Below are 13,327 nucleotides of genomic sequence, written 5' to 3'. Positions count from 1 at the left end.
TCTCTCTCTCTCTCTCTCTCTCTCTCTCTTAACACACACACACACACACTAAACGTGCGCGCGCACACAGAAATACTATAATGTTCCGGGGAGAAATTAATTGGCCGGAGAAAGGCGACTGGACCGTGTGCTCGTGAAGAAAAAAGGGTCAAATCCGTGGGGAGTCAGTGAACGGACCTGAGAGTATGAACTTATACGCACGCATACGCGCGCAAACAGAAAAGTATATACTCGAGAAGAAGTATCGGCGTCTTTTAATAACGTCATTACACTTGGTCCGATTACGAGAGACTCGATCGATTTTCCTTCTTTCTTTATTTTCTTATCGGCCAAACTTACTTTCTACGTTTAATTATCACGATCTACGATATGTCATTTCTCGGTCAATGTCACGTGAAAGCTTGTCTTCCATAGCGACGTAAACTAAACTACGAGGATTGTGTTGATTAATCGGCCTAATAATTTATTAATTCTCCGTAGAATTAATCGAACGCGACTAAAGATAACTAAAATAAAAAAATGAATGCGTCGAGTAAAAGTTGAACGAAGGATGAAGCATTTTTTCTCGGAACGGAGAAATTATTTCGATGGTCGCATTTAACGAAATATCTGAAATGTATCGAAGTGTGGGTGAGTTTTACGAATGTGCGAACGCGCGGCGCTTTCACTACTCGCAAAATAACGTCAAGGCGGGTACACATTCGCGCGTTCCTCTTTGGATCTTCTCCTTTGCGATAAAACGACGGCCTAGACCGCGTTTAACGTTTTTGCCGCCGATGTAGACTTTAAACTTGTAGCGTCTCGACGCGAGAGATTTATATATTTCAATGATATATGGTTAACGCTAGCGCGAATTATCGACGTACGATCTTTCGTACGTACGTGCGATAAAATCCGTTTAGAAATTATCCCAATTAATAATAGACGAACGTAAAGATTTTCTCAACGTTGTACAAGGTAGATATACGATATCGTGGAAGAAGAAAAATCGAAAAGAAAAGAGAGACGACGGTAAAAGACTTACCGAGAAAGCTGATCCATCGAAGTATCCAAAGGACCAATAATAATGTCTTGCCGATCATCGCACGGATCCTGGATCAGCGCGGAAGTAACGACGGATCGTACGTCAAAGCACCATTGTCGGTGATCGATAACCGAACGAATCGAAATCTTCGAGATAGCGAAATATGATCAACGAATTGTAACAATACGTCGTCGCCTCGTTCAGGACTCTTTCATTCTTCGTCGACAAACGAACAACTGCAAATCGTAAAGTCGATCTAAACGAGTTTGTCGTTCGATGCGAATTTCAAGTCGGTGACGTTACTCTCGTCTTCTCCCGAGGAAAACCTCAAGATTTCTTTCGAGGTCAGAAAATTAGCGATACGAGTAAACCTCGAGAAGGAGGAGGAGGAGGAAGAAGAAAAAATCGATCGACGAACGTCTGCTTTCTCTTTCGAAAGAAGGAGAGTACGCACGCACGTACGCACGCACGCGCTTCTTCCTTAGCTCGAGACTAACTCAAAACATTTCCGAGGAATCTTTCCCTCTTGATCTTCTCGATTTCGGCGTATCGATCTTTTCACTTCCTAGATAAGGAGATCTTAACGGAGAATGCCTACTCGATTGTATATGTGTGGATATAAAAGAGAAAGAGAGTGTTTTTATCAAATGGCTATCGTCGTCATCGTATATCGACGAAATTCCATTTGGACACTTTCTTCTCTTTCACTCGATCCTCCTCGATCGAATTTCGCGTTCTCCAAAATGGCTGCCTACGCGTCTGGGCAAACTTTTCCCTTCGAATTCTCGTGTCTATCGAGATCTTTTTTTTTTTTTTTGACGGATGAAAAAAAAGAGAAAGATCGTAGACGAGAACGATGACGAACGCGAGTTTTCAAATACGAGTTCTTTCGAAGAACGCAAAGAGAGAGTCGAGGCCTGCAGGAACACGAGTCGTTGCTGCCTCGTGGCCTACTATAACAGAACTGACTCCCACCGAGAAGTTACACCGTCTCTTTACCTGCCATAAGCGAATGGCCTCAGCTACTATGATTTCCTCTCTACCTGGTCTATCGATAATACCACCACGATCCATTAGAAATGATCTTTCGTCACAACGAATTTCTTTCTCTTTGTCTTCTTCTTCTTCTTCTCCTCCTTCTTCGACGTTCATTTTCTTGTCGAGCTATAATCGAATTCGAAAGAAATTTTTTTTTCTTTTCTATTTCCAAAATTGCGAACGATCTTCTGGAAGAGTAAGAGTACTTTCTCTTGGGATTTTTATGATCTATAATGATTAATCTCATCGATTCGATTATTCCACTATCACGATTATAATTTTATTAAATCTTGTACAAGAGTAAACGATCATCGGTAACGTCAATTTCTGCTAACAACGTTAATCGATCATTTCGCTCTTGGACGATGAAACGAAGAAGATTAGCGTTTGATGCGTCCTATTCGTCGAGCTCGAATACTAATTACATTTTGGCACCTTATAGGTGCTTCGAATATTTCATTGCATTGCCTAACTAAGACCGCAGAATTTTCTCGAGTTGTCGCAATAGAAAAGTTTCACCGTCATCGAAAGTGCTTGCCATTGTGATGTATAGCGCGTTACCAAATATTATATCACAAAGAACGGTACTAATCGATTTCTCGAATTCTATTTAACCATCCAACAAAATTCTTCGAGTAATTACTTTGAAATCGTAGAAACGAAAGATATAGGACTCGTATCTCTGTCTTCCTTTCCATTACAGCAAGGTAAACGATAAGCGATGATGAGATAATCGAGAGCTCCGATATCTAATATGCATTATACCATAAATATTGAATCACGGCACGGTGAACCTTTATCTACCCGCAGAAACTCGGAAAATACAAAAGTGGCCTATTGCGGCATCCAATTTGTGAAATCGACCGAGCAAAATCGTATGTAATTACGTAATATACGTCTAGAGGACGTGCCAGTAGTCGCTTGTTTCGATAAAATCATTTTTCAATTTCAAATTCGATAAATATATATGTGTGCGTGCGTGCGTGCGTACGGAATAACTAATTTTTCGAAAAAAAAAAAGTAAAGTTTCTTGAAAAATCAATTACCTCGTTATAGTCCTTTCTATGCTTTCTTATACGCGAACAAATATTTACTTCCCTCTTTGAAAGTGCAAGTCCGGCTTATCGTCGATTAATGACACCTACATTAAACTTACTTTCGCTTTTCCATATTACGACGAGCTCTCGAGTATTATCATAGCACTTACTCGAAAGTTTATTTTCTGTTTTGTACGTACGACAATTATTTGTGGTTAGCGCGGACTCGGAGCGCGTAAGAGGAAAAGGGAGAGAAAGAGGAAGATGACGGACGCGTTAAACGGAGAAAGTTTTCAATCTTTGTTTGGCCATCTCTTAAAAGAAAAAAATAAACGCATCAGTTTTATAAACGAAAAATACTGCTAAGATATGCTTCGATGCGTATACGACTCGACTTTTTTAAATATAAAACAATCAGACTTATTCTTTCCTTCTCGAGCGCGTCATCGATCGATTTGAATTTATTTACTCGTTCATTCGATAATAACGAGCAATATAAAAATGTTTATTATGCAATAGAAAAAAGTATGATCGTAGGTCAATGAGATAATCCATGTTAGATTACGTAATTTATAATTATCACGACAATTGTAACGTGTGGTTTCGTACTTGGTCAAATTTTACATAATGTTGTTGAATTATCTCTACATTTAATTTATTCGATATTTACTTCGTTAACGCAATTCCATGCTCTTTGAATTGTTATATCTATCTACAAGGTCATCTGGTAAATTATGTATGCGTGAAAAATGAAAAAAAGAAAAACACAGCATTGCAATTGCAATAAATAGCGCGACATTTGACGTAATATAAATACGAAAAAGGAAGTGAAACATTACGTTATTGCGCTTTACGTCAATTCTTTTTGTCATTTTATTAACATGCAGAAATCCTTAAATATGATTAGAAGTATTTTTTTTTCTTTTCTTTTTTTTTTTTTTTTTTTTTAATTATCCTTTCTTCATTTTTATATATTTCATTTCATTGAAATCATCTTCTTGCTCCTCGTCTAGAACGATCTTAGTCTTTGGCTTGCGATTACTAATCATAATCTTCTGTTGTTCTTCCGAAAGTTTTGAGATGTCGATTGGAAGGACAATTATTTTTCTCGGTTCATTATATTCAATGTTTATGCTACTTCCATCGGGGAGAACAAGAACGGTAGGATATGTATTTACATAAACATTCTGGTGTTTCTTTGTTATAGCTGCTGTCCAACAATTCAAGTTTTTAACCAGAATTGGTTTAAACCTTGAGATACGCAGAAGTAAGGATGTATTCATTCTGAAACACGAAAAAATATTTCAGAAATTCATTACGAGTTTTACGACATAACGTAAAAACATTGAAAAAATAAGATAAATATATGATAACTTTGTAGCATTTTCTTTAGACGAGGTTATGTACGTTAAGAATCGAACTATTGTAACTAATAGGAAAGATATCAGAAAATTTATATCATTTACTTATATTTTACGTAATAACGAACAAGAAGTCGATTGTAAAATTTACGTGCGAATTTACCTGTCATTTAAATAGACGAAAATCCAGCAGTCGATACCACGTTCTATGTAATGCTGTGCTGATCACGTGATCTCTCCGTTCAACCAATCCGCGTTGATAAAGTCTGTCGACATTCGTTCGAGATATCGACGTTTTAAAAATATAATATCGCAACTTTAGCATAAATATATCTCTGCGTGCTATGCGTGTTTTTCCGTGTTTATTGCGTGCAACATAAAATAATAAAATATATTTCCTTTCAAAACGATTTTTTTTTGTTGTACTAATAAGAGTAAAAATGTTGCGCCTTTTCTATATTCGTAGTCTTTTTTTTTTTTTTTATCTCGTAGTAGTCTTTCTTTGCGCGCGGCTCGTCATATTTATAAATAATTTTATTGCATTATATATAGAAAAAAATATATATTGAGAAGGTGGAATATCATTAAGCAAGCGTGTTGCTAGAAGTGCCTTCTTGTAAATCTCCATGACAGTCACCAGGAATGTCCAAGTAGTCTTTACGGTCCCTGTGGAAAGGAATTGAAGCAATTTTTATCTGTTTAAAGAATTTATAATAACGAGGCGTATTTCTATTAGTACTACTCTTCTTTGTTTTTTTTTTTTTAATATATAAATTTTTCGCTCTTTCAACAAATTGTAAAAAATGTTACTAAATAATTTTTAATTACGGCTCTATAAAATGAAAATTGTAACACAAACATGCTAAATATATACATGCGGCATGCATATCACACAAACATAACATTAAACAGATGTTAGATTTCTTTTTTTTAAGACTAGATAAATAGTCGTATATTGTTATACTGTTACCATTTTTTCTTAACGGTTTTGAATAAATAGGGAATATGCTTGGGACATATATGTTGGTTTTTATTTTACTTATTTCGTTATAAATGTACAAAATAGAATTTTTCCAAAACAGAACAAAGCAAAAATTAATATAAAGTATAGAAAAACATTTGATCGCGTATACTTAACAATTCTCGATTTATTCAAACTTTAATCTAATTTTTAAACTAATTGTAAGTAGTCATCTCCATAATCGTGAACAAATACATCATATTATACTATAGTGGAGATTTAGAGTTTAATGTTCTTGCGAACGTATTAAGTGTGTGCGTGCGCGCGTGCGTGTGTACGTATATATTAGGTATTTGTATATCATTTTCTTTTATATTATTTATCTTAAAAAACATCACTTCATCGTTGCTCAAATACAAAAAAAAAACCCTCTATTAAGAGTTTCTTTAATATCTACAATATAATACTGTGTTAATATCATACGTATTTATAATCAAAATACTTTCACGTTTCGTTTATATGCAGTCATATAATACTAACACAAAAATAAATAAGATGAGTTCTACTGTATCAAAAAAAGATTTTTGCTTTCTTATAGCTCAGGCATTTCCATTGTTAGGATCGTTAAATTACATTCATTGTTTTAACTATATAAATTATTTAATGGTTCGATCTTTTATTTCATTAAAAGAAATAATGGGTGTTTATTGGATGATGCTAAAAATATGTCGTTGATAGATGTTGCTTATACTTTGCCATTCAGGTCGATTTCTTTTTCACTGATAAATCTGTAAAATCAAAATTGTTCCCTAGCTTGCACATGGAATTAAATTCGACGAGAGAAGCAGTTAAACGGCACTTGCGAAGCACATTTATTTCAATTATTACCGATGTATTTAAGAAACGAATAATATTAATGCCAAGCAAAGAAAAACAAATTGTTATTTGTTATCCAGCGAACACAGTGAACTCGAATCTTTCGATTTTTCTACTTGGAAAAGATTTTATAAATCATACGTTAAACTTTTTAAAAGATCATAATTGAAATGGATTATATCATTAATTTGGCTCTACCTATCTATTTATTCTCTAGGTGTTAATAAGATAATGAATTCATGCATTCTTAAACGGTTTTTCGAAAATATTAATATCGTTTTATCCAAGCATTGATTGATAAATATATCAACGAGTGATATATTTCTACTTATACATGCAAGATGCAGTTAATAACGTCAATAGTTGTTTCCTTTCACATCGTATTATACGCTATTCATGCAGATATAAAGTTGTCTAAACATGGCAATTACTGTAATATTTTAAGAATTAACTCATACCTGTATAAAACATAATGTTGTATAATGAAAAACACATCGAATGCTACGGAAAAGAATCCAAGTCCAAATTTAGTTGGATCTCCGAAAATGCTCTCCCAGTCGTCTAATATTAATAATAAGTTAATTAAAATATAACGTACAAAAGAAAGGAAAACGACGTTAGCATTATTAAAGTACATTTACCGTAATTGTACGCATTCAATATCATCTGTAGCATCGACAGTATGCCACCGGTGAAATCTAAAAATATATTTCCAATACTCCAACCAACGGTGGACTTCCTTCGGTAGTTATAAAACGCTTGTGGCACGTATTTTATAAGAGTTATACACAGTTTGACATAACTGCAGTAGTACAAAAAGTCGAGCCATGCAATTACTACCGTTATGGCCAGTAACATAGAAGTGAATATAAATATCGCGAATATCGCATGAATGATACGCGCTGTCGTGGACACTCTTTGAGAACCAGTCTAAAAATGCAATAAAATTAATGCATGTACTTTGACGATAATAGATCCATATCGTCAAATTACCTCATATATAAAACATTGGATGATAGTTATCACAGTGGCAAATACTGCATGTAGAGAAAAAAAGATATCGTTAACTTGCACAGGATTCAATCCCTTTGGATACCTATTAAAATACTCTTGCTGAAAAAAAAAGAAATAATCAAAAGAGAAATATCTATATCGATTCATTTCTCTTAATTAAGTTTTGTCGATTACAATCGTATTATTGCGAACGTACCTCTATTTCTGGTATCCAGAACAAGCAACAGTTAAACAATGCGTACATAATAAATCCAACGATATTAAGCGACAAGTAGTCAAAGTTAAGACCTACGACGCTTTTGCGTTTGTAATTGCTATATATCTGTGGATAAAAGCTTATGCTCCATGCCAAGAAATATATCCATCCGACTACGACGCTAACGTGATAAATCGTATCCGATTTTTCCACCGTCACTCTAACGAATGCTTCCGAAAAACTGTAAAAAAAAAACGAACAAATAATTGTTAAATACGAACGCTAAGATATATTTCAAATATATCGTTCATTCGCGACATCAATCGGAAACATTAGAAATATCTTTATCGAATATTTTTTATATTATAACTAAACTTTATCTACGATAAAACTAAATGAAATTTTCTTACTTCACATTAAGGGTATTTAATTGATCTTGAGGTATAATAATTATTTTATAAGCAGTCATTGTTATAGAATGTAATATCACTAGGCACGTAGAAATATTTTTTTCTAACTTTTTTGGAAAATATTTTGACACTTGTATACACTGAAATAACGGAACACCCTATAGAAGCATCTTAGCACAGAGGAGGAAGTGGACAGCTCAAAATCTGGGCATAGACTGACCGAACCTCAAGTTTCAGATTCGATGACAAGCTCAGGTCAAGAGGCTATCTACGTAACTATGGTTGAATACTGAAATGGCAAATGTAATGATTGGAATCTTTTGAAGCTTAGTCAGAGAAAACAAACAACGTGGCATTGTTACAGAGTTACTGTCGGTCAAACAAATTAATCTATTACTAATCTAATACAACACGATATTTTAACAATGAATGTTACTGTATTGCAAGATGTTATAAAAAATAGTAGAAATATTTAGGATAACTATTTAGAAAAAAACGAAGTTTATCTAAGATCGAAGCTAAAATAGAAAAAAGAGTGAGATAAAAATGAATATATAAATGATTTCATTCGATTATCACCTATTATATGTATCTTGATATCTGTGTCATGTACGTACTGTGCAGCATTCGAAGATACAACATTCAGATTGAGAGTCGAATGTCCAGCAGCAATACCTGTTACGTATATCTTGGTTGGTACTTTCCACGTATCATTTGTAACATTAAATTCGGACGGCTCGACCGAAATTAAATCCTTGTGCTGTATATCTATGCTTACCGTTACGTTCTCTGTTACGGCTTTCCTACAAAATTAATGTCATAAATTTTATGATCGTTGGGATATTACGAATAGGATTTATCTATGACGATTAATTATGTACCGATCAAATAGCAACGTATCGCCGCAAGTACGTGGAAAATACTTAACGTTATCAACATTGCTGAAGCATCGAAAGTAGATAAAAAAAAGTAATTTCCTCGTACGACGACGTCGCATTAAAATACAAAATAAATAACTATATAATTTTAAAGGTACATACGTCGAGTATACGGTAAAAGCTTCCTTTTGATAAAGTAATACTTTAAGATCATGCGTCGAAACGTTGAAATCCGCCCATACAGTAACTACAATGTCAATAGAACAGTTTTATAGGATTTGCGACAATATCGTTTCTCGCTGAAAACTTACCTAACAACGTTAAGAAGCAGATGTAACGCAGGAAAATCATTTTTCTGACTTCTGGAAAAAAGAATCATAGGATTCGATTGATAATATCCTTGACACGGAAATAGCAATACTTGCTCATTCTACATTTTCGAGTGATCAGTAACAAATACACACAGTCATAATTTATTTTATAACCCTGCACGTATCACAGAATATAAGATAAATGCACGTCAAACTTGTTTTATAAACCTGGACATATCACAGAAAGTATCGAAGTACGGACCGCATGAGAAAGTTGCTTGGTTAACCTCGTAACACGAGACTCGTAGGTGAAATTAAGAAATCGCGAGCCACGTTCGATATTTTTATATATAAATTGCATCGGCCCGACGATTTCTACCACTTCCTGCGAGGATTCACACGTGTATGTATCCGATCGAACGTGTCGCAGGTGTTCTCGACGAATAATTTTGATGGTTCGATAAACTTTTCAATGCCAATCGCACGTTTTCGCGATGACGATAGAGAATACCGTGCGATGATACTCATCGAGAAAATATTCTCGGGCACGTTCGAGATAATAAAGAAAAAAAAAAAAAAAAGAAAAGAAAAATAAACAGAAAAAGAGAGAAAACGTTCGAGTCGATATCGCCACCAGTGAACTTAACCTCAAAAGCACGACGACCTCGAAGGTCGTCGTATGTTTGTATGGGACAATAAAAATGATAAAGTTTTTTATTCCTGCTAATAGGGGATACATAACGTTTAAGTACGTGTTGCTTTTACGGTTTTTGCTCCGTTTTCATCGCTTCTCTCATCCAGGTTCAAAAACCTTCGAGAGAAAGATATACAACGAAAGAACGGGACTTTGATGATAAACTCAATGATAGGACAGACACGTGCAATAAAAAGCACGTTAATTAGTTTACACGTAGTTTTACGGTGCCGTCGTCAAACTCGATTAGGATATTTTATATAGTTTAATCTTTCATCGACGATGTAACTGAAATTTACATCGCGATCTTTTTTATTCTTTGACCCTAAAGATTGATGAGTTCTCGAGGACGATTATTGAAACGATTGAAGCAATTAATTTTCTGACAAGATATTCGCTTATAGACTCTACCCATAGGCAGAAACGAAGTGGATATTAACGAGAACAAAATCTAGACGTTTGACCGGATGATAAATGTCTATAATTCATACGCTCCATTACTTATTGCTACATTAAAAATAATGTTAAAAGTAGCTATTGAAATGTTATCGCGATAAGAGACGACAAATATTTCATTCTCTCAAGATGTTATGGAATTTTTTTTTGTTTCCTTAAATCAGAAAACGCTTTCCGTGTTTGTAAAGAATTTGTTATTTTCCAAAACGATATGGGAGGAAGCAACGCATTGGAAAATTTTCGACCTTGTTACGAAAAGTTTTCCTTTCGGCTGATGTAAACGTAAATCATCGTATCGATCTTTCGTGGTTCGTAAGCATCATCGTTTCTTCAAACATTTTTCGTACGAATGCGGTAAAGAAAAGGCGGAAGCAAATAATTTATTTATTTGAAAATATCGCGAAGAATGCGTTCGACGTGCGGATTCCAAGTATCGAGGAACAAAGAAGATCGATACGATGATCGATACGCGAACGAAATTCAAAAAAGATTAGAAATTTTTACGAACGAAACGAAGATGCGTTCACGTGTACCATGTCCGTACGTCGGAGATATCTGTTTGCAAATAAGTATCTTTCTCGTTCTCTCATTATTCACGTAACGATAGAAAAATGTTCAATAAACTTTAGTGGGTCAAGTCTTGGTGAAATTCCATCGAGATTACAGAGACGATTTGGTATATCGAAGAGAGGCGTCAGTGCGATAAAACAAGAAAAATGATAGCGTACGATGAATTAGAATAAATATACGACGAATAGAAAGAATTCTACGAATATTAGTAACGTCGTTTATCTTCATCTCTCCGACGAGGGATCAATGAAAATATTTATACGGGTTGCCAGCGGACTTTAAAAGTGTAATATATATCTGGTAAATATTCAAAATATTACTCCTAAGTAATCCGAATAAATATCGCGCGATCGAAAAAAGGATTGATTCGATTGTATGTAATTCGATATATATAAACAATGACTCGACTTTCTGATAAATAGAGAGAGATCTTATCGGATATTTTTAAAAGAGAACGCAAAAAATAATTTATATTATTTATCAAAATATTATGACTATCATATAATTAAATCGTACGTTATATTTTCAGCAAGGTCAAAAGAATCTACATATACGCAAAATCGCAATCGGTTTATTGCGATCGATGTGATATCGAATTATTTTAGTGGCACGATTATTATAGCCTTCCGACCATTATAGCCTAGTTCTTCGCAATAATTTCTTTCTCCTATCGATAATTTATTTTGGTTCTAATTAGAACGATTTCTTGATCGCATTATCGCTATTGGTCTTTTTTAACGATTAAAAAGAAAAAAATAGAAAAAAAAAAAAAAGAGAAAGACCGAAACGAAGATATATAAATAAATGACATAGAGTAATTTATACGATTCGATTTTTTAGTATTTCAAAAGTAACAACGTCGTTCTCGATATAAAACTGCACTCTTGTAATATTTTGCTGATTGCGAGTATAGAAATCGATTTTGCGCGAATCAATTTTGTTTCACGGCCAATATCTCGATACGAGCCAATCGCGTTGTCCGTCTTTCAATGACAATGACAGATAGTATAGTTCGAAGTCACCTCCTTACTTTCTCTCCTCATTTCTCATGTTTCTCACGCTCGTGAGTCTCGATCGACGAGTTATTTAATTTTCTCAAAGTAAAATTAGCTCGTGATCGTAAATCGCGATTGTAACAAATTCTTTTTCGATGACAAAAGTATTCCAATATTCTTCATGCGTTTCGTATTTCTCACTCACCAATCAAAAAACTCGGATACCTTTTTTCTCAGGTGAATTTGAAATATAGATTTCGATCTTCTTAATGGACTTGGATTTTTTAGATTTTTTCTGAAAAGAAAAGAAAGCTTAAAGTTGTTCGCGCGGACTTTGACATCCGTCTAACTAACAACAAAGTTATATGAAATTCAACTACGTACAGTAACATCAAATTTTTCACTTTGATCAACAAAATATCTTGGAAAAATATTTGTTGAAGTAACTGTACATCGATAAACCTGAATATTTGATATTCATCTATCGATATATCCTAATCGCTTTTAACGTAGAACTGTTTCCATTGAAAACCTTTAGTATTACACTTTTTAATCTGCTAAGTCTAACGAGAAAGAGAGCGAGCGAGCGAGCGAGCGAGCGAGCGAACGAGCGAGAGAGAGAGAGAGAGCGAGAAAGAGAATCGATAGAGTTAAAGCATTCCTAGCGAACAGGTGTTTTTTGCATACTCGACCAATCGATATCTCGCTCGTTTATCGCAAATGACAGTTTCTTACATTTTCAAGGTGATATAACAGAAATGACGTCGCGAACTAAAATAGTTTCTAATCTATTTTGAATTACCTCCAAGTTATCCTCTATTCTCTTTGAATTTTGAACGATCCTGTGATTCACACTTTAGTCGAATATTTCATCGAATTCAGATGACTTCCGGCAATTCGATTTGCCAACGATGATCTATCCCCTTCGTTATTTTGTTCATCTTACTCTTTTGCGAAGCTTTCTTCCTCTTCTTTCTTCTTCTTCTTCTTCTAGAGATCCGCTTTCGTCGAGAAATCGTCGACCTTCGATCGACTTTTCGAACCCTTTTTTTTCTCCTTCTTCTTCTCCTCCTCCTTCTTTTTTTTCTTCTTCTTCTTCTTCTTCTTCGGCACTAAGAGAAGACGACGAATCGAACGAGTAGTCGATTAGACTGAAATCGAGTAATTTCATTTCGTTGAGACACCTAGACTAGATTAAATGAGATAAAGAGAACTGTTATATGTACCCATGCAATATCCCTATACGAGAGACGTTACATCAGCGAACACGAGATTCACAATGACTTGCACGACCACGAGCTCCTCGTATATATAAATTTCTCTCTCTTCTATAGTAGAGAAAGAAAAAAAGACTCTTCTCCCCTCCAACCCTACAAATGCTCCTTTCTCTCTCTCTCTCTCTTTCTCTCTCCTGTCAACCCTTTCTTCTTTCTTCCACCATATCATTTTACCAATTCCTATCTTGCTCGAATTAAAATTCCTTCATTCCTTACCTTTCTTCTTCTT

At 34.6% G+C, this 13,327-nt stretch overlaps 3 protein-coding genes across 7 annotated transcripts in view; all 3 read right to left on the bottom strand.

Annotated features, from left to right (window-relative positions):
* Positions 1-1,969, bottom strand: part of LOC122635857 — a 12,286-nt gene extending 10,317 nt beyond the window's left edge. Inside the window, exons 1-2 of the mRNA XM_043826523.1 lie at positions 1,623-1,969; positions 1,025-1,260 (exon numbers count right to left, since the gene is read on the bottom strand). Coding sequence (XP_043682458.1) covers positions 1,025-1,082 — 58 coding nt within the window. The 5' untranslated portion in view covers positions 1,083-1,260; positions 1,623-1,969. The remainder of the gene's footprint in view (positions 1-1,024; positions 1,261-1,622) is intronic.
* Positions 1,970-3,655: 1,686 nt separating this feature from the next.
* On the bottom strand, positions 3,656-4,838 carry LOC122635860 (39S ribosomal protein L55, mitochondrial). Its single transcript, XM_043826533.1, has 2 exons — positions 4,624-4,838; positions 3,656-4,383 (listed from the first exon to the last, which is right to left on the bottom strand). Exon 2 carries the CDS (start codon positions 4,380-4,382, stop codon positions 4,050-4,052), a length of 333 nt encoding a protein of 110 aa, XP_043682468.1. The 5' UTR covers position 4,383; positions 4,624-4,838; the 3' UTR covers positions 3,656-4,049.
* Positions 4,806-13,191, bottom strand: LOC122635859 (cystinosin homolog). Of its 5 annotated transcripts, none has more exons than XM_043826528.1 (11): positions 13,048-13,190; positions 12,624-12,972; positions 12,027-12,116; positions 9,107-9,157; positions 8,958-9,042; positions 8,535-8,720; positions 7,508-7,748; positions 7,291-7,410; positions 6,939-7,227; positions 6,756-6,858; positions 4,806-5,126 (listed from the first exon to the last, which is right to left on the bottom strand). In XM_043826528.1, exons 4-11 carry the CDS (start codon positions 9,144-9,146, stop codon positions 5,045-5,047), a joined length of 1,146 nt encoding a protein of 381 aa, XP_043682463.1. In that variant the 5' UTR covers positions 9,147-9,157; positions 12,027-12,116; positions 12,624-12,972; positions 13,048-13,190; the 3' UTR covers positions 4,806-5,044. The 5 variants fall into 5 exon arrangements, with proteins under 5 accessions (XP_043682463.1, XP_043682465.1, XP_043682466.1 ...); XM_043826532.1 differs by lacking the exon at positions 4,806-5,126 and adding an exon at positions 5,469-6,209 and having other exon boundaries at positions 13,048-13,191; XM_043826530.1 differs by lacking the exon at positions 12,027-12,116.
* Positions 13,192-13,327: the final 136 nt, after the last annotated feature.

Source organism: Vespula pensylvanica, chromosome 19 (assembly GCF_014466175.1).
Source record: "Vespula pensylvanica isolate Volc-1 chromosome 19, ASM1446617v1, whole genome shotgun sequence".
Taxonomy (NCBI): domain Eukaryota; kingdom Metazoa; phylum Arthropoda; class Insecta; order Hymenoptera; family Vespidae; genus Vespula; species Vespula pensylvanica.
This window is presented reverse-complemented; position numbering and strand designations above follow the sequence as displayed.